The sequence below is a fragment of the Lycorma delicatula genome, chromosome 1 (assembly GCF_047948215.1).
Source record: "Lycorma delicatula isolate Av1 chromosome 1, ASM4794821v1, whole genome shotgun sequence".
Taxonomy (NCBI): Eukaryota; Metazoa; Arthropoda; class Insecta; order Hemiptera; family Fulgoridae; genus Lycorma; species Lycorma delicatula.
This window is the reverse complement of record NC_134455.1, coordinates 366,786,902-366,809,970: the sequence shown is the minus strand read 5'-3', so window position 1 is coordinate 366,809,970 and position 23,069 is coordinate 366,786,902. Positions and strand designations below refer to the sequence as shown.

General features: G+C 31.3%; 1 protein-coding gene across 1 annotated transcript in view; it reads right to left on the bottom strand.

The window, feature by feature from the left end:
• The window catches only part of pds5 (cohesin associated factor B pds5), a 184,463-nt gene that overhangs the window by 41,156 nt on the left and 120,238 nt on the right, over nt 1-23,069 (bottom strand). Inside the window, exons 9-14 of the mRNA XM_075353663.1 lie at nt 22,197-22,343; nt 19,718-19,899; nt 12,577-12,746; nt 12,336-12,440; nt 7,756-7,897; nt 625-776 (exon numbers count right to left, since the gene is read on the bottom strand). Coding sequence (XP_075209778.1) covers nt 625-776; nt 7,756-7,897; nt 12,336-12,440; nt 12,577-12,746; nt 19,718-19,899; nt 22,197-22,343 — 898 coding nt within the window. The remainder of the gene's footprint in view (nt 1-624; nt 777-7,755; nt 7,898-12,335; nt 12,441-12,576; nt 12,747-19,717; nt 19,900-22,196; nt 22,344-23,069) is intronic.

Genomic DNA, 23,069 nt, shown 5'->3' with positions numbered 1-23,069 from the left:
ATCTGGTATGGTGTATTTTACCAGGCAAAAACAAACTAGAGAAAAATAATTTTTTAATATCGATACCTGTTTTATACATAAAAATAATTTAAAATTTTATAAAAGTTTTAACAAATGTATAAAAACTGAAGCTACAAAAGATTTAGATTACTGACAAAAATAAGTGTAATAAAAGAATAATTCTTAACTTTGAAAACAGGAAAAATTACCATCGGTTGAAAAATAACATGTTCAGATAACTGGAAATGGTGAACAAAGCAAGACACATGAAGTACCAACACAAGACAGAGCTACCAGCAATGTGCTGATTCCCATCAATAATGATAGAAAGGAAGGCATACAACCAAATGATTCATCATGGTGAGCATAGTGCATACCAACATAACCACACTCTCACCTATGGTTAGCAGCAAAGAATGTTAACAATATATCTTTTACCAAATAGTATCACATCATTATTATTATTAGTAACATGTACTTTTTTTTATTAGTTTTTCTATTATGGAATTCAATGGCCATTAACGTTGTCTGATAAACATATGTACATATTTCTTTGTCTTATTATACAACTAATGAATAAAAATAAATCAAGGCCTTGTGTGTGCTTTTTTTTTAAATACTTGCCTCTAATATATCACAGAACAGAGAGTCATGGAGCTTTGGTATATTTACATACAGACATCTAATCGCTTGTTTGGCTTGTTTAGGTGTGCCCATTTCGGCAAAATTCTTGCAAATGGGTATTAACATGCTAGTTTCTGAAGGGAAGAGTTCACCTGTTAAAAACAGAAAAAAATTTAGGCTAAAATAAAAATAATACTATCAATTTATTATCACCAAATGTATTTAATAGATCAATACTTTTATAATTAATAATTAACTTTTACAGATACTGTTTAAATAACAATGTGATTAATCGATTCAATTAGTCATACACAATTATTTCCTGAAGCTGATCCTGCCACTTCCTACCTATTTCAACTATTTCTTGAATACATATATATCGGATGGAAAAATAATTGAAAAAAAAAAAACAAATTTCAGCTACAGATGAAAATAGTAGGTAGTGTTGGGTCAACTCAAGAAATTCTTATGTAAATATTTGACATTACAAACAATAGTCATGATTGCCGACTGAAAGTATGTTGGCCTGGCCTGCTGACAAACTTGATAGACAATGATAAGTGTATTGATCTGATAAATTTAACAAATGTGGTCCTTGATAATGATGAGCAGTTTATTGTAGCTAATGCATATAAGTTTAATCTGACGAAGGATAATAAAGAATGATATTGTTATGAATATTGTGGTAGATTTCGAAATAAATGTAAATAAAGCAAATCCTAATGATAAAGAAGTTTGACATAATAGCATTAGTAATAAAATTTATGATATAAAACGAGGAAATATAAATTACAAACATTTTACTAATTATAATAAAAAGATTTACAAACTGAAAAATAAATTAAATAATAATAGTATAATTTTGAAATCAGATAAAACTAATATGCCGGTCATCATGTATTCTGTTAAATATAAAAATTTGATGGAACAATATATAATGGAGAATGATTTTCAAGGGAATAAAGGACCCTACTAAAAAAATTCTAATAATTACTAAAAGTTTAATAGTAAAATACAGCAACATTTTCAGTTATAAAAATAATTTATACATATCACACTAGGTTGTACCATTACAAACAAAGTAAACCTATATTAACTGGAACTACCAAAAATACACAAACCGAGTATACCTATGCAACCTTTAATTAACTTCAAAACCGCCCCTTCTTAATTATCTCTAAAACAAATGATAAAATATTTAGAAACAAAATAAATTTAGGTTACAAATATAATATAAAATATGGATATAAATAAGTAAATAAATTAAAATTAGGATGGTTAGCATTGATATTGTAATATGTATCTAGGTATACCCACAGAAAAAATTATTAACATAAAAAATAAATGAATACAAAATCATGAAGATCCATTATTTATTGAAAATATTATTGTTATTATAAGAAATAAATGCAAACAGAATTATTTTAAATTTGATGAAAAATATTACACCCAGGAAAACACTCTACTCATGGGTTTTCCTTTGTCATCCATTTTATCTGAGGTTTATTTACAGGAGTTTGAAAGTAAAGTTGTCTACAGGATAACTCATGCGCATGATATTTTATTTTATGGACTACATATGTTGATGATATTTTTGTAGTCTATAATCCAGTAACGAGCAATTAATAATTTTGAACAAATTAAATTCCTACTAGAGTGGATTGAAATTAATAGTTAAACTAATCAATGTATAACTTCAGTATGTAGGAAACCCACATCTAATAAAACCACTGCGCATAGATCTTCAAATCACTTGTGGCCACACAAAATCAGTATTTATACAAACATAGCTTTGGTATATTAATAATTTACTTGGGTATAAATTAAAAATACTTAGATATACTATACTTATATACTACTTTACATTATACATATATATACTACTTTTATATTTACTTTGGTATAATTTAAATTTGGCATTAATTTACTTTGGTATAGAGCAATTAATTACACAAAGTATAATGAAAATAAAAGTAAATTAAACAAAGAAATAGGTATTCTAAAACAAATTGCCTTATATTATGGTTATAACTCTTTAGTAGATATATATAATAAGCAAATGTCAAAAACTTTAATTAAAAATTACATTTAATAACATTAATGTATATTTAAAATATGTATCTATATATATAAAAATGTTAAGTTCGTTTGTGTACGGCTTCAAAAACTCAAAATGTTCTGCACCGATTGAGCTCAAATTTTAGCACGATATATAACCCGCATCAAAGATTGTTTTCATCTATTTTTAATAAATCTATCTATCTATTTTTAATTTGTACAGTTTTTTAACAAATAAGAAGCTAATAAATCAGATGGAAATGTAAACAAAGGAAAACCAATCAGATCAATGCAAGATGGCCGCTGTCAAACACAACGACCAATCACAAAGAGCCCATATGGCAACTTTGAATTACATTTAACAGCTAAAACATCTGTATTTTATTAAAACAAAAAACCAAAAAAAACACCAAAACAAAAAGTAAAGCCACCAAGAAGGATGACTTACAGTAAATAAATTAAAACACCCAACTTTCTTATAGCCCAGATAGACTTATGACTATGCAAACAAAAAAAGTCGAAATAACCAAATACACAGAAAATAATATCCCTACATAATGACAAAAAAATCCTTTGTTAGGTTATTTTTTTACATATAAATGACCAAACAATCGTTTTTTGGTCATTTAGCATTCTTTGCTATGTAAAAGCAAAGAACAAAATTTTAAATAGTAACACTGAAACCACACAACTAAGTATTCGTTTTCTTTGTTTTTTCTAACCTCCGAAACCACCGTTATGCATTGCTTCAGATGATGATAAGACTGATTTATAGCGTATGAAAATGCCATGCCTGACCGGGATTCCAACTCGGAACAACCGGATTAAAGTCCGAGATGTTACCACTCGCGCCATGGAGGCCGCCAAACATATTCTTTAGGAGCCGAATAAAAACACAACTTACCAATATGGCGTTGTGTGTCAAACCAATTTTATACAGATTATAATTACTTTTAATACGCGAAACCTTTTGCAATGATTGAACACTAATTTAAACCTCTTCAAAAATTATTCCTTTTGAACTAAGCCACATTTTGATATCATTGTTTTTCTATAACACCACTGGAATTTTTTCGTTTAATGATAAGAAGCGTTGTCGAAGACAATAACTGAATTCTCTTCCAAAGGACATAATACACCGCTAAACTATTTCTAAATAATTCAAATTCATGTAATTTTTTTACGAATCGCGTTTTTATCAAAATCTCACCTTTTTCTCAATTGACCTGCGGGGTTTTCTTTTCTTTGGAGACCGTAATTCATTAGTAGATTCATACTCGAGAATCACGTTGTACACTGAAGCAGCACAACTTCTACTTACGTTAGCAGTTTATTAACATCTGAAATCAACGCCGTTTGATTATTCTGTAATTTGTAAGCATTACTCTGCTTTTGTAAGCATTTAAAATGATGTGTTTTTTCGCACGACTTAAGGGCTTTTTTTCGCAGCCCACATATCTTTATATATAAAAATGTTAAGTTCGTTTGTGTATGCTTCAAAAACTGTAAATGTTCTGCACTGATTGAGCTCAAATTTTAGCACGATAAATAACCCACATCAAAGATTGTTTTTATCTATTTTTCGCATCAGTCACATACCCGCGACTATGAGAAAGCAGTTTTTTTAATGGTCAGCTGTGTACCAGTGACCGCGCCATCTGCCGGAAGCGAGGGGAACACCCGCCATACTAGCTAACGACAACCGCAGTCACATGTGAAACAATACCTGTTCCCAATTACATTGTTTATTAACAAAAAAAAAAAAAATTTATCCACTTGCATCTGATTCAGATTATTATACAATCTGAATTAAATATTCACTTTAATTGAGGTACTTTTGTGTGATCGTGACGTGATTGAGCTGCGCCTTTCACCAAGCTCTGAATTTATTAGAAAACGACCAACAGTGGGATATATGCATTAATGACGCGTGCAACACTGCACATCCAAACCAAATTCGCGCATTATTTGCAATTATATTGACCGCTTGCTTCCCTTCATCTCCCACAGAGTTATGGGAAAGATATCGATCGCATATGGCTGAGGATATTTTGCATAGAGTACGCCTAAAAAATACCAATATGACCATGGAATTTACAGAAGGCATTTACAACGAAGGATTGATAAATATTGAAGACAAGTGCTTAGCTATTGCAAATAAAGTTCTTAGTCAATTGGGAATGCCAGCACCCACCCGAGCTGCGATTGCTTCATTTGATGTGGATTTACGCCCTGAACACAGTTACAACATTGGTGATCTTCAGTCATATGTACAATCAAACATTCTCAAATTAACGCGTGAACAGAAAGGCATATATTATCGCATAATGCAAATGATAAATGACGGAGTTGTGGGGACCGTCTTCTTGGATGCGCCAGGAGGAACTGGGAAAACATTCCTTATTAGATTGATTCTAGCAACGGTTCGTTCAAAAAATGACAATTATCAGGTTGCAGAATATTAATCAGCCAAAACTGTGCAACGGCACGCGACTTGCAGTTAAGAAATTGATGAATAACGTAGTGGAAGCAACGATCTTAACGGGGCCTTTCAAAGGTGAAGATGTCCTCTCATTCCTCGAATACCCATAATCCCGACCGATACACCATTTTAATTTAAAAGATTCCAATTCCCAATTTGATTGGCATTTGCAATCACAATCAATAAAGCTCAAGGTCCATCTTTAGAATTATGTGGTTTAGATTTAGATGCGGATTGCTTCTCACATGGGCAACTGTATGTTGCGTGTTCCCGAGTCGGCAAACCAGATAGCCTTTATATCTACGCAGACAGTGGAAAAACAAAAAATATTGTATATCTACAAGTATTGCAAAATTAAACTTCTATGAAACATATGCTTTGTTTTGTTTCTCATTTCTCACCCATGCAACCACAATGTGCCACAGCAAAGCGTGGCGGGTAGAGCTAGTATACTGATAAAGTAGTTGAACATATTACAAAGGTTTATGATAATAAATTTAAACCCGCATACCAGACAAATTACCACATAATGAAACACCGAATAAGTAACGAACATAATGATTCATCTGATTTATGTAATTTGAGAGGTATTTATAAAATTGAATGTAATGACTGTGACCATACTTATATAGAAAATACCACTAAATCATTTAAGGCTTGATTCTTGGACCATTTTGGAAATTATAAAAAAGGTAAACTGGGTTAATGTATCTGATCATTTGGTTAAGAATTAACATACAATAACTGATACTAGGAAAAATGTAGAAATACTGGAAATTAAAAACATAATATAAATAAATACAAATAGTATATAGTCTATAAACATAGAAATAAATTTAATATTATTAATCTTTAGAAAAATTATGAGAATGACAATATTTTGAAAGCTGCATGTTGGCACCACCATCTATTTTGATAGTGCTGAATAATTTAATATGTTTCAATCAGTATAGTAAAGTAAGTTCAGTTAAATGGACAACATACATAATTGCTTTACTTAAAAGTATTTTTATTTTTATTTGATTTCAATTTTAATTTTTAATTTTAAATTTGATTTTATGCCTTGACGTCATATTTTACATACGTAAAATTTTTTTCAAATTTCATTTTAACATTAATTTTAATTTTTATTAATTTTTAATTTTTAAATTTTGTTTTAATTTTTAATTTAACTGATAAAGAGTTTTAAAATATTAAAGGTTTTAAATTTTTTAAAATAAATAAATAAATAAATGCATGATATGTTATTATATTTATGATGTTTGTAATGTAATTTGAGATGAATACGTAATGCAGCAGACGATGCGAGTAAATCGCAAAAGCACTTCTGCATATATAGTGGAATAAGGTAAGTCATCCTACTTTATTTATTCTGTACTTTGGTTGATCTAATAAAATTAAATATATATATATATATATATAAACAAAAGCCCCTAGATATTTCTACTGCATCTTTTTGTATTTGAACCAATAAAAGTAGTTTATGTGGTGGAATGTTGTTTTCTGTTGCCCACTGAATACAAATGTTAAAATATTTTACTGCTTCTTCATGCTTTACTCTTCGCTCGTACTTCATTTCGTCATCATCATTTTCAACGCCTTCATTTAACCCTTGTCGTGCTGCTTCAATAATGTCAACATTGAATTTAAGTTGGAAACATTCTTTCATGTCTACATTAATCCAGTTTCTAACATTTCCGGTTTAAGGTTAACAGTTCTAGTCACTTCTACCACGCTTACTATTTGTTTACTTATAATAGTGCGTACCATTTTCATTATCTTTAATCATTAATCATAGAACGAAAAAAAGTTTTAACATGATGCTTGAATGAAAGCCTTGTCAATGGAATCCCAAGCAGCAGCAAGAGAAATATCAAAATATTTCAGATTTTTTTTTTTAAGCAGGCTACTATATCATTTTGTGAAATGACTTGGAAAAGAAGGTCTTTTCTGTATTTAAGTTTAATTGAATGGATCACATTTTGGTCCATTGGTTGTAGAATGTCTGTGCAATTTGGTGACAAGAAAAACAATCACACATCAAACTGCTTAACAGAAGATAAAAAGAAACACAACACATCAGCTACTGAAATCACATTGGAACAAGATAAACATTTTTACCTGCAATGGTATGGAATGCGTAACAGATTCTACAGAGGGAGTAATTTGTTACTGTACTGTGCTATAAATAAACATGAGTCATCAACAATCAAAAGTCTTATCAAAAAATCAATGTAGAGAGAGACGTGATAAGCACACAGCAAACTTACAGCTTCTTGTAAATATGGAAAATACCAAATATAAAATTAATTTTTTTTGCATATTTTCATTTTGAGTTTGGATTACCCAGGGTTCGGGGTTCGGATTACTCAGGGGCTTCTGTATTTATCTTTTTTTTTACAGATAAGACACCTGAATTAGTTAAGTCAAGAGTCGCTTAGTCTCAACAGTAGCAAAAATGATCCTTAATAACTGTCAGCCATGAGCCAAGTGTCAAGAACAAAGCTCAGCACTTAACATGTTAACAGAACTTAATTTTTAGAGAGCCTTTACATTAGTCTAAATTATAATCCACAATATATAATGCTTACCAACTGGTCTGTATTTTCCAAGAAAAGTGAGTACCGATAGTACATGTGGTGCAACAATCTCATCTTCAATATGAAGGAATGTAAGAAGATGTGATATAATATCTTCATGCAGGAAGTGACAAGGAAATACATACGATAACATCTGTAACAAAAAAAAAAAATAAATAACAAATGAAAAGCGTGTATAAATATGTATATATAATTACCCTTTTTCAGTTTAGTCAGTGCTGGCCCTAGGCAGTAGGCATGGTAGACAACTGCCTACGGCAGCAAAACCAACTAAAATGGAGCACACAAAAAAATAAACAAAACCCACAAAAATATATTCCAGTTAATTGAATCTAGAAAATAATATTGTTTATACTATTTATTTTTATTTATCAATTATTATCATTTATTTTCATTGTAATTTTTCTGGTTAACATGGTTCTTTTATAATTCTGTTTTTTTTTTTTTTGCATTTTAAGTTTTTTTGAAGCTTGGGGAGTGAATTAACTAAATTCATAAAGATGATATGGACAAAAACTGAAAGCATAAATGTAAAATGTGATCATTATTACTAACAAATATTATTGTTCATAATGGAATAAAATGATATGTTAACGACAAGTTAGAAAACTCTGCTGCACGATTTAATATTCAAGTTAACATGAATTTAAGTTTACATGATGTAATATTCAATCTACATAAATGATGGATGTATTCACTAATCAGCATCAAAACCAGTACACCTACTCGGTGATTGTACACCAGTACAATCCTACTTTTAACAGCACAGTATTGGGAAGTACTCTGTCGATATTGATATTCAAATTACGATTTTCAGATTTGAACATAACTAATTCGAAGTATACCCTTGTATACCTCAAATCACAAATACAGTTTTATGAGTTTAATGTAAGCATCTCTTTTTTCGATTATTTCCCACCATTTTATTAGCAGACTGACAATTCATTTCAGATAATTTTATCATATAATAGGAACTGTCTGAAGAAAAATAAAACAAGACAATTCCTACCTATCAAATGTTTTGAAAGAAATTAAAACGTTGCAATTGCCTTCTATTTTGTTTTTCCTATGATTTAGTTGATAAATTTTGGAAAATAGCAATATGGATTTAATGGCTAGAAAGAGAAGCAAGATAATACTTTAACAACATGCTGACATTTTTCAAGTATAAGTAACAAGAGTTAATACAGAGGTTGGCAACCTTTTGCTAGCAGTTGCCAACTAAGGATTAAAATCATTCAGTGTGCCAACAACATTCATATTTTTATACAAGTCAAGGTACCTGTTCTACAATATATTTTATATAGTAATACAATAAAATAATATTTAAACCACATTGAAAGAAATAAACTGTTTTTAAATTTTTTGTTATTAATGGGAACCTTGCCCTTGCATGGTCTAGCCAGTTGCTCAATTATTGGCATCACAATTTGTTATTTAAAGTTTACAGAATTTTCTAAATGTTCAGGTGTTAGGCAACTTCGTTGTGGACTTAACATTGCTTCATGTGAGAGAAAATTTGCTCACAGGAATAAGATGAACCAAAAGCCAAATGAACAACAAAAGTAATTTTCTTCAAACAGTTGAAAGTATCCAACTAAAGTATCAAACAGTCGGGAGATATATCCAACAGTTGAGAGTAGCATCAGATTTTTCTAAATTTTCATCTATCAGAGACTTCTTTAATTCAACAAATTTTGATGTCCATAATTCTGAAGACTTAAATTTAATCTGTTGTATTTCAAAATCATCAATATTCATCCAACTAAAAAGTTCCAATTGGATAGTTATCAAATCAAGTATGTCGGGCTTAATGAGGTATGAAAATAAGAGTCCATGAATGTGAGTCTTGACTTCATTTACAAATTCTGCTTTGAATGCTTCGATGTACTCCTGAAGCTCATAAATGTTCATTTCAAATTGATTGGAATGATTCTTCACAGCTGGGAAATACTTGATTGCTTTGATGTTGATGTCATGTGAAAAAAAGGTCAAGTTTCATTACAAATGCTTTCCAATAGCAGAAAAGATCAAGAACTGTTTGACCCTGTCCTTGTAATTTCAAATTCAGCTCATAAATGTGTGTTTATGTCAGTCAGCAACTTCAATTTAATAACCAGTTTTCATCTTTCAATTCAGGAAAATGTTGTTGTTTTTCGTCAAGAAACACCTTAATAGCTTCAAAACAACAGACAAATCTAGTCAAACTTTACCTCGACTAAGCCATCAAACATTGCTGATACCAGATCTCCATATTCACACTCAATTTCTTGTAGAAGAGACTTGAATTCGCTGTGAACCAGTGAAGAATGAGAAACAAGAAAATTGACTATCTTAACAACAGTTGTCATCACAGAGACCAAATTCAGAGATGAAGCCTTTGCACATAAGCTCTACTGGTATATAATAAACACAATGAAAATGTAACAGTTTACAATTAATATGATTTTCAAGAAGTTTTACATATCCTTTCTTCTTGCCAACCATTACACAGAATCAATTGTCACACAGAATAATTTGTTCAAGATGTCATGTTTAGAAAAATAACTAATAAATGCAGACAAAATGTCTTCGCGTTGGTTGTATCATGAAGGGATAATAAAGCAACCCAACTCTTCATAAATGTGATTATTCTCGTAATGTCTTGCAACAATAGCTAGGCATGACAAATCATTTAAATTGGTGTTTTCATCAAGAGCGACACTAAATACTTGGGAATGTTTTAATCCAATTGTTTGTTGTTACATTTTCAGCAAAGTCAATTATGCACCTCTCAATTGATCTTGCAGAAACTGCTATTTCTCTAATTTGAGAAAGTATAATCTCCTTACTTGGTAAATCACCAAACAAAATTTCAGCACTGCTCAAAAACGTTTTTTGATGTATTCGCCATCTGTAAAAGGATTACCTTTTGTGATATGTGTTATTGGAATTGGGTAAAGTTTTGAGTTACCATACTCCTGAATATATTTTTCAAACAATATCAACTTAACTCGATTAATACAAAGTAGAAAGAATCAAAGAAATGACACTTTCTTAAATTTTGAGAACCGACTTGTGATGCGGCTATTTATAGTTTTGATTTTTGTGTCAATCATAACCAAATTATTGATATGTAAAACTTAGGGCATCTTCATGCCATTAAATACTGCTTAGCATGACAAGCGTGGCACACAGACCATAGGTTGCCGACCCCTGTTCATATCTAGATGCAGTAAATAACATAATTAAGCAAAATTTCAACACAGGAATAACTTCACCTTAATGAAACAGTCACAATGAAAAACCCCTAAAATATGATACACTTTAGCTTAGAATCTATACAATTAATCAACAAAAAACTAATATTGAGCTAGAAAAGCCTTGAATCACTGCTGTGAAAATCCATGATTCCATTGCACACCAATGGCATTAAGAATGTGTATACAAGGCAAACATTCTGAAAGGAAAAGAATTTATAAAAATCGTTAAGTTTCTTCAGTTAAGAAAGTTAATGTATTCTGTAGAAGGGATGATAAACAAGCATTTACAAAACATATAAAAAATTCCTTTGAGAATAGTTTGGGGATGTTTCTCATATATATGTCCTAAGGACATATATATGAGAAACATATAGATGATAGATAGATGGATTATAATCTATCATTTTTGAATTGATGAAAAGTAAAAAAATAAAATACAACATTAAAAAATAAGGCTCTTTCACAACTCTAAAAAGTTACAGATGTACTTAAATCCACAAAGTTGTTTTTCAACAAGATTTAACTCCCTCTGAAACAGTGTTAAGTTAATGAAGTGAATCTTAGAATGATACAGTGGAATTGATTGGTAATTTCACCTAAATCTCACTTAAAATTTAAGGGAGTTAGTACAGAAAAGAATAAGGGAAATATACCCCAACATCAAAAAATATATATATTTTTCCTGTGATGTTGGTTTAGTTCCATGATCAAGAAATTAAATAAAAACAAAAAAAAAAACTTAAAAAATTCAATGCCTATAAAAATTATCATTATACATAAGGGAATTGAACCATTAAATAACATTAATGATAAAGACAGTTGTAAAAAAAACTATATTTTTTAATAATTAAAAATTACATTTTGTTCACATTAATTGCACAAAAATGTCTCTATACTTGGAATTGCACATCTAAGCAGTCTTATTAAAAGCAGATTCCATTTACAATAAAGATAACAATTACTCAACAATTTTTTACACAAATACAAAATCTTTTGTAGGGTTTCACATTTTGTCAAAGAGCATATCATAAATTATTGATAATTAGAATTTATTGAAAAATCCTTTTATTTTCAGTTTTACCAAAATCAGAAATTTTGTTCTCAACACCAATTCAAGCAAAAAGTAAAATAAAAAAAAATATTGACTGAATTTCTATTTTCATAATTTGGCTCTGCTTCAATTTAAGGAAAACATAACAATTTAATTTAGAACGCTTCTCATTTTTTCAACACATTAACAGTTTGAAAATATTTAAGAAACTATCGATAAGTAATTTACCACCTATAAGAGACTAATTTACGTTACCATCTATAAAAGAGACTACTTACAACTAATAATTTAAGTCCTTTTTCCCCAGCCGTATTTGGGTGAAGGCCAATTTCATCTATTAGATTACCTCCTTTTAAACAATCTTCCACGTAACTCACCAACACCTACAAATTACAGTAATATAACTCATAAAAAATTACAACCAGAATGAAAATCAAGAGTTTAAAATGCTTAATCTAAATGATTGAAAAAAAATTTAATAACACAATAACAAAAAAATATATAAATAAAGCATATTACCTTTAAGGCTTGATGATCAACCATCACAGACGAAATTCGTTCAAGTAACATTTTTACAGTATTGTAATACAGATTTGTCATTATTGGTTGACCCAATTTTTTTAATACTAGACTGGTTGTTTCTGCACACTCCTTACAAGTTATATCTGGCCTTACTACAGCCTCCATACCTAGAAAAATAATAGGAAAAATTAAAATAAAAAGACAAAGATTTTATTATAAGCAATAATGAAATAATGGGTGGATCAATATGAAAAATTCAAATAAATAACCAATTAATATGCATTATGGAGGTAAGATCATACCAAATTTATTTAAGTGAACATTTACATTTTAAAACACAAATTTCAGAACTGGAAGAATTTATTCTTACTGACTGACGTTTTATAACCTTACATAAATAGAAAAAAGATATGATTATTTAACAAGACTTTTTCAACCATATTTTAACATGTTTGATAGCTGATAAATCAGTGATTTTATTTTTTAACAAGCAGTTAAACAGTGTAATATTTCTTACATAATTATATACATATATAGATTTGCCTGAATTGTTGATACAGTATGAAAGAAACTTTCGTTTAAATATGCTAAGTTTTTTAAGCTGTTGTGCTACCAACAATTTTTTCATGCATAAAAAAATATCCTTTTTTTCATTAAACTTAAAGTTTGATTTTAAAAATATAAATACTCCTGACATTGTTTTTAGACAGAAAATATTAAAAAACAACAAACATAAATACTCATCAAAAATAATAAACAGAATATCATTGAACAGATAAGATGTATGTTCAGAAAATAACCAAACTTTATTTTTTTTAATCTTTATTATTAATTTTGCAGATTATTGGTCCTTATACCTTCAAAGTACTCCCCTACCCTATTCACATATTTTTCCCAGCAGTGTTTTTCCACTCGCAAAGCAGTCCTGGATAGCATCATTTGAAATGGCCCTTAAGGTACGTGATGAATCTGCTTTAATGTTAGCAACAGTCTCAAAACAGCGTCCTTTCATCACTGATTTTAATTTCAAAAATATCACAAGGAGCCAGGTCTGGCAAGTAGAACCCATCGGGTTGGTCTAGTGGTGAACGCGTCTTCCCAAATCAGCTAATTTGGAAGTCGAGAGTTCCAGCGTTCAAGTCCTAGTAAAGTCAGCTATTTTTACACGGACTTGAATACTAGACCGGTGTTCTTTGGTGGTTGGGTTTCAATTAACCACACATCTCAGGTATGGTCGAACTGAGAATGTACAAGACTACACTTCATTCACACTCATACATATCATCCTCATTCATCCTCTGAAGTATTATCTAAATGGTAGTTACCGGAGGCTAAACAGGAAAAAGAAAAAGAAAGGTCTGGGAAGTAGAGAGGCTGAGGGAGGACAGTCATCTGATTTTTGGCACAAAACTTACAAATTGACAAAGCTGAGTGTGCAAGCGCATTGTCGTCATGAAGGAACCATGTGTTGCCTCGCCACAACTCTGGTCTTTTTTTGACATAACCATTGTAAAACACCTCGATAATACACATGGTTCACCTTGAGGCAAGAATTGAAAATGCATAATTCCATTAAAATCGAAAAAACAGAAAGCATCACTCTGACATTGGATAAAGACTGATGTGCTGCTTTCTTAGTGTGCTAATCCAGTGTGAAAACTGAACTTTTGTCTCAATGTCGTAGCCGTAAACCCAGCTTTCATCTCCCGTTATGATCCTTTGCATGAATGTTTCATCATCATTGGCTTGTTCAAGAGGTTGCCGACACACATGCACTGGATGTTCTTTCTGCTGTTTGGTCATCAAACAAGGAACAAATTTTTTTCAGTCAAAATGTCACGGCATGATGCAATTAAGATGATAACCTCTTCTACTAGTTCTCAGACCGTCAATTAACGTTTTGCACACATCAGATCTTATAAGGCAAATGTGAATAACATTACACACCTAATGCTGGAACTTAATACCCACATCTCACACATTCAATTACAACATAAAATTAAATTGACATTAATGAAGAAAGTTCAATATGCTTCATTATTCAATATAATACATAAAAGTCAGAAGTTTACATAATTGATGTTGCTTTGTTAACATGGTTAGATCTATTAAATTAGAATAAATTCAACTGATTATAAAATACTAGCTAAAAATGTTTCTTAGAACAAAATCATAAGTTGTTAAAATACTCAAATATTTACTATTATAATGCAGACTGCAATTAATTTTGATTCTGTACAATCATTTTACATAATCAGTAGTATTTTAGTACTAAAGATAATAAATCTGAATGTGACAAATAATTAAAATAGAATGAACACATCTTATTAAAATTACAATCTATTATTCTAATTGTATTTGCTTGTACGGGGTGGGCGAGAAGTCCCGTTATGGTAGTTATGAAATTATTATTATATATGCAGCTTAACTTCTATATAACTAAAACATCTATGCAGGTTCAACCACGTTCAAAGCATAGCTGTACACACTTCCATGTCTTGTTCATCTGCAACAGCATCAGGAATGATAATTTCAAATTCTGTCCAAACAGTGTCTTGGAACTTCTCGTTGTTGACGTATCTGCATTTTTGGATCTCTTCTTTTACAAAACCCCAGAGTGGATTGTGAGATGTGGAGAGGGCAGGGCTTCTTACTGGCTAAGGTAGTGGAGCCAGAAACTCTTCTAACCCACGTCTGATCCAGTGATTCAGAAAAATTTCATTGAGGCATCTACAGATGTTCAAAGCAAAATGCGCTTGAACACAGTCTTGCTAAAACATAATGATGTCAGGACCCCTTTTGCCATTAATTCTGAAAGCAACCACTTGTTGATCATTCTCAGATAACTGTATCACAACTGTACCTTGCACCATTGAAAAAGTAAGGATCTTATTAAAAAAAAGGACCTTAAAAATAAGGTCCTTATTAAAAATAAGCACCTTATGATTTTTTGCTGTCACCCTAGCCCAAATCGTAAAACAAGGTAGATGGTGTTCGATCTTCTCAAAAAAGTTAGGATTGTCTTCACCCAGAAAAAAACGTTTCAATTATGAAAGCTTTGATAAATTGCACACTTATCCAAGAACATGACATTATTTTTATAGTTTGCTCTTGAAAAGCGTTCTAGCAATAACTGACATACATAAACACCCTCCTCTATGAATCATGAGACCTTGCCGTTGGTGAGGGGGCTTGAGTGTTCAGGGATACAGAGTAGCTGGACCGAAGGTGCAACCATATCGGAGAGGTATCTGTTGAGAGCCAGACTAAGGAATGATTCCTGAAAGAGGGCAGCAGCTCTTTCAGTAGTTGTTAGGGGCGTGAGTCACAATGACTTAAACGGCCGTATCAACATCACTCAGTTCTCTGAGTACTGCGCAGCTGAAAGCAATGGAAAACTACAGCTGCTTTTTTTCCAAGAAAATGTGGCTCTCTGCATTTTCACATAGCAATAATGGAGGCGCCTTCCTTGGTAAAATATTCCGGAGGTAAAATAGTCCCCCGTTCGGATCTCCGGGTGGGGACTACTAAGGAAGGGGTCACCAGAAAATTAAAAAATAACATTCTACGAGTCGGAGCGTGGAATGTTAGAAGCTTAAAAAAGGTTGGTAGGCTAGAAAATTTAAAAAGGGAAATGGATAGGGTGAATGTGGATATAGTAGGAATTAGTGAGGTTCGGTGGGAAGAGGAAAGCGACTTTTGGTTGGGTGATTTTAGAGTAATTAATTCAGCGTCAAATAATGGGCAGGCAGGAGTAGGTTTCGTGATGAACAAGAAGATAGGGAGGAGAGTGGAGTATTTCAAAACGCATAGCGATAGAATCATTGTAATAAGGATAAAATCAAAACCTAAACCGACAACGATTGTTAACGTTTATATGCCTACAAGCGCCCATGATGATGATGAGGTAGAGTGTGTATACGAAGAGATTGATGAAGCAATTAAACACGTAAAAGGAGATGAAAATTTAATAATAGTTGGAGATTGGAATGCAAGCATTGGAAAAGGCAAGGAAGGAAATATAGTGGGTGAATACGGGCTGGGCAAAAGGAATGAAAGAGGGGACCGACTTATAGAGTTTTGCACGAAGTATAATTTAGTAATTGCCAACACCCAATTTAAAAATCATAATAGAAGAATATACACTTGGAAAAAGCCAGGCGATACTGCAAGGTATCAGATAGATTATATCATGGTTAAGCAAAGATTTAGAAATCAACTCGTTGACTGCAAAACTTACCCTGGAGCAGACATTGATAGCGACCATAATTTGGTGATAATGAAATGTAGATTGGGGTTTAAAAACCTGAAGAAAAGTTGTCAGATGAATCGGTGGAATTTAGAGAAGCTTGAGGAAGAGGGGGTAAAGAAGATTTTTGAGGAGGACATCGCAAGAGGTCTGAGAAAAAAAGATAAGGTAGAAAATGTAGAAGAAGAATGGGAGAATGTTAAAAAGGAAATTCTTAAATCAGCAGAAGCAAACTTAGGCGGAATAAAGAGAACTGGTAGAAAACCTTGGGTTTCAGACGATATATTGCAGCTGATGGATGAACGTAGAAAATATAAGAATGCTAATGATGAAGAAAGTAAAAGGAACTATCGGCAATTAAGAAATGCTATAAATAGGAAGTGCAAACTGGCGAAAGAAAAGTGGATTAAAGAAAAGTGTTCAGAAGTGGAAAGAGAAATGAACATTGGTAAAATAGACGGAGCATACAGGAAAGTTAAGGAAAATTTTGGGGTACATAAATTAAAATCTAATAATGTGTTAAACAAAGATGGTACACCAATATATAATACGAAAGGTAAAGTCGATAGATGGGTGGAATATATTGAAGAGTTATACGGTGGAAATGAATTAGAAAATGGTGTTATAGAGGAAGAAGAGGAAGTTGAGGAGGATGAAATGGGAGAAACAATACTGAGATCTGAATTTAAGAGAGCATTAAAAGATTTAAATGGCAGAAAGGCTCCTGGAATAGACGGAATACCTGTAGAATTACTGCGCAGTGCAGGTGAGGAAGCGATTGATAGATTATACAAACTGGTGTGTAATATTTATGAAAAAGGGGAATTTCCATCAGACTTCAAAAAAAGTGTTATAGTTATGATACCAATGAAAGCAGGGGCAGATAAATGTGAAGAATATAGAACAATTAGTTTAACTAGTCATGCATCAAAAATCTTAACTAGAATTTTATACAGAAGAATTGAGAGGAGAGTGGAAGAAGTGTTAGGAGAAGACCAATTTGGTTTCAGGAAAAGTATAGGGACAAGGGAAGCAATTTTAGGCCTCAGATTAATAGTAGAAGGAAGATTAAAGAAAAACAAACCAACATACTTGGCGTTTATAGACCTAGAAAAGGCTTTCGATAACGTAGATTGGAATATAATGTTCAGCGTTTTAAAAAAATTAGGGTTCAAATACAGAGATAGAAGAACAATTGCTGACATGTACAGGAACCAAACAGCAACAATAACAATTGAAGAACATAAGAAAGAAGCCCTAATAAGAAAGGGAGTCCGACAAGGATGTTCCCTATCTCCGTTACTTTTTAATCTTTACATGGAACTAGCAGTTAATGATGTGAAAGAACAATTTAGATTCGGAGTAACAGTACAAGGTGAAAAGATAAAGATGCTACGATTTGCTGATGATATAGTAATTCTAGCCGAGAGTAAAAAGGATTTAGAAGAAAAATGAATGGCATAGATGAAGTCCTACGCAAGAACTATCGCATGAAAATAAACTTGAACAAAACAAAAGTAATGAAATGTAGTAGAAATAACAAAGATGGACCGCTGAATGTGAAAATAGGAGGAGAAAAGATTATGGAGGTAGAAGAATTTTGTTATTTGGGAAGTAAAATTACTAAAGATGGACGAAGCAGGAGCGATATAAAATGCCGAATAGCACAAGCTAAACGAGCCTTCAGTAATAAATATAATTTGTTTACATCAAAAATTAATTTAAATGTCAGGAAAAGATTTTTGAAAGTGTATGTTTGGAGTGTCGCTTTATATGGAAGTGAAACTTGGACAATCGGTATATCTGAGAAGAAAAGAATAGAAGCTTTTGAAATGTGGTGCTATAGGAGAATGTTAAAAATCAGATGGGTGGATAAAGTGACAAATGAAGAGGTATTGCGGCAAATAGATGAAGAAAGAAGCATTTGGAAAAATATAGTTAAAAGAAGAGACAGACTTATAGGCCACATACTAAGGCATCCTGGAATAGTCGCTTTAATATTGGAAGGACAGGTAGAAGGGAAAAATTGTGTAGGCAGGCCACGTTTGGAGTATGTAAATCAAATTGTTGGGGATGTAGGATGTAGAGGGTATACTGAAATGAAATGACTAGCACTAGATAGGGAATCTTGGAGAGCTGCATCAAACCAGTCAAATGACTGAAGACAAAAAAAAAAAAAAAAAAAAAACATAAACACATCAATCAAGGTCATTGTCACTAAACTCATTAACTGTGAATGGATGAAAACATTTAAGTTTCAAGTCCTTTTGCGTATGGTCTCACATTGCCGATCTTGGAATGCAGAATGATTCTGTGGAATGCTTGGGCATTGATTTCATCAGCGATTGTTGAATCGATGCCTCCACAGCAGCACATATCTCAGCTCAAGTGCTCGGCCTCCCACTGCGTGGCGCATCAAGAACACTACCCATTGTAAAAGCCTTCTTCTCACATGTCAGTAACGTTTGCCATGATGGTGATGATTTCCCAAAACACAAAAAGAAGTCATTTGTAATGTTCTCCAATGTTTCACCAATGTGTGGCGACATTTGTGGAACCACACACAAGCTACCAAATGTTCTTGTATCCACCATTGTTCCACATTCTACTACAAATAAGCTCATCCTATCACAAATGAACACAATGGACAATCCCAATCATGGCTTATCCTCCCCAAATTTTGCAGCGACCAATATCAGCAGTAGAGCCTGATTAAGCTGGATTTATTAGTGTAAAGGGACTTCCTGCCCACCCTGTAAGATAAAAACGTACACCTAACAACTATATTTTTAAAAATTATTATTATATAAATATGCATCACTTCCAGCATTATTTATTTTCAACAATTTTAATCCCTTAATGTAAAATTAAGAAAGCCTTGTTTCTCACCAAGTAACAACACAGGATCACGCTGTAAATTGTTTGAAAATTTGATAAGAAACTCCTGTGATTTAACTGGTTCCGGAAGAAATCTGGATATCGTAACAACTCTAGCCAAAATTTCTTTTTCTCGTTCAGCTGAAGGTGGTCGCCTGTGAATCTCCAACCATTCTGCAACACTTCGCCTTACACTAAAACAATATTAACAGTCAGATGTAAAAATTATACAATCTATTTATTACTTAAAATATTAACTCCAATTAAGCTCAAAGCTTGTGCATAGAAATATGAAATGAAAATGTTGCAGCATAAAAAAAATAACATGCTTGACCAGGATTCAAACCCAGGACCTCCTGATGAAAGGCTAAGACACTAAAACTTCGCCATAGAGAAAATAATATTTTAATGTAAGTATGAATGTTGTTTTAAAGCCTCTCTCAAGTGAAAGCAGAGTTTACTGCCCTGATATATATATTCTTTGTTTTTAATTGATGGTAATAAGCAGCGTAGTAAGCACTTGGTTGATTATAAGTTTTTACTATCTACTATTACTTTTATACTTATTTATTTATTACTCATTTACAACAAGATATTTTTATGCACAGCAAGAAATAATTCAAATATGCAAAAGATAATATTTAAGAAAAAATTGTGTTATTTTTTCAAGATTAATTCTTAAGAAAAATAAATTTCAGCCAAGAGATTGAAATTTTTCACTGATACGTACTAATCTGATCAGAACTTTTTTGCTTTTATTTTGACAGAAAAGTTTTAATATTTATTGAGACTTGTTTGTTATATTCTATAATGTTCATGATGTTATGTTTAAAGTCGGTTAATGATACCTTTGTAGCAAACATTTGGAACACATTACTGAAAAATTACTATCTTGTTGAATAAGTACTCCTGTCAATGAAAATAATACTTACTTATTCCTATACACTAGTAAAAATAAACAAACCGAAAGTTGTGACAAAAAATTGGTAAGTACTGAAATATTAATATCCTCTGAAATGCAAACATTACTTTTTGTAAAAAGTTTAATTTTGAACAAAAAAAAAACTGCAAAAAAACTTTATAAAAGTTTTTTATTTAACATACTGCCACTTCATGACCTGATCACAAACTGCTACTAAAACCCAATAATTTGTCTCATCATTTGGCCAGGGACAGACAGAAATCATCCCACAAACAGAACAGACTTAGCAGCAAATGATTTTGCCTATTTCTACATCTGAAGAGATTCTCTTTCCAGATAGCATTTCAAGATGAAAGTAATATTATAAAATTGGTTATTATCAAAAGAAGCTTTGCTAAGTATATAACAAATACACTGTTACAATAAATGGTCCAGTCTTACTAGAATATATGTAAAAGACTAGTTTACTGTTAATCATATGGCTAATTTATTTTTTTAAATAACTGATTCTGTTTTTAGTCTTTTAACACCTTCTTTTCTGAATAAATATTATGCAGACTTAATTCAATATTAAAAAAAAGTGTTATGTATGATTAAAGTATCTAATATAAAAAGTTTGCTTCATTTGAAATACTCACTGCAGAATATTTGTCTAAATTTTGAATTAGTAACAAAAATATATTTTTCTGACACTAATACACTACTTTCAGTTACCATTTAAATTAATTACAGAAGATAAATGCTTGATTACAATGTGGAAAACTTATGAATGATGTAACTAAATTTATGGAATCTGCCACACATCCCACCAACCACTGAAAAAATGTATGTCCACAATGAGGTATAGTAAATACTCAATTTATGGTAACGCAGAGATAATAGCCAGCCCCTTCAGGATCGGATTTTGGCAGCGACAGATTATAATGCCAGGGCTTAAACTGGGTTATCTTCTTTGAAACTACACCCTGCAACATATCTTTATTTCATATTTACCGACATTATAACATTTACTTAGTATAAAACTTACATATCATTTACACTCGCAACACAAAAAGTCACAAGAAGCTAAGTATCATGTTAAAATCGGAAGATTCGAAAATTAAACAGGAAACAGCCTTCGTCTACTAATTACAATACCTTTCTATTATTACATAGGATGCTTTAATGATTTAGAGACAAAATACATTATTACAAATGGACTGACACCATAGCAGGCAGAAATAAAAGAGTAAAAGAAAATACAATTTAATATTGTATAAAATTAAAAAAAGATATCACAAATTATAAGCCCTTATTCTAGCACATTTTTGTTAATTTATAAATTAAATACAAAATGTCACAGCTTCCAAATGAACAGGCACTACCAATGTCATGGAGATCAGCAGAGTGGCAACAACCTCTTTGTTTATTATAAAAGAAGTATAGACAAATGATAAATGGAATGTACAAATTCATTTTAAAAAATAATGAAAATACAAGAACTGAACTGTTATTGGCATACTTTGCTGATTTATCATCAAATCAAGTAGAAAATTAATAAACAAACAATAATAAAAAACAATGACTTACGCCAATTGATGTTTTTGTAATTCTATAAATGCTTTGGTAGCATGATCGTCTATTGTACCCCATAAATGATACAATTTCTTCATCCTTTCTTCAGGACAAAGTTGATAAGGTACTAGTGATGTATTCAATAATCTTTCAACCAATAATCTGTATGAAAAATAAAAATTTAACATAAGAAAATAAGTCAATAACAACTACAGCTACAAAAATAAGAAAAAAATTAGCAAAGTGTCAAAATAAATTCGACAACTGTAAAAAGAGTATGGTTGAAAAGTGCTTTTGATACTTATATAAAAAAATAACATGTTAACAGAAGATTGCAAAAGTGTATTGTAAAAATATTATTCCTTTTATATACTTCTATACTATACGGACACTAAGAAAATGAAAAAAAGTAGCTAGAGGAGACTTAGAAGATTAAATGGGTGTGAAAAATGAAGTAATCAGGAGAGTTAATAAAATGATAAAAGAAACTTAATCAGAACAATGTACAATAGGAAAGATAACTAGCTGAAGCATATCATGAGAAAAGATAGATTGATTAAAATAGTGCTGAAAGGATCACTAGAAGATGCAAAAACAAAGACTGGAAAAAGTAAACATTATATAAAATTAAAAGGAAATGGAAGCTGTCAGGATTTGAAAATTTTAGCTGGAAATAGAAGAGACTGGAGACAGAGATGGTGAAGGAACTGCCTCAGAACAGGTAACTCTAATTATCTTCAATGATGAAAATTGTACAAAGGTAATTTTTATGAACAAAATACTTGTAGAACATTACTGACTACCAAAATAGATAATTTAATGGTGAAATTGCTAATAACAAGTAGAATACTGCATGTTATTAGCAATTTCAATATTAAAAATAGTTTC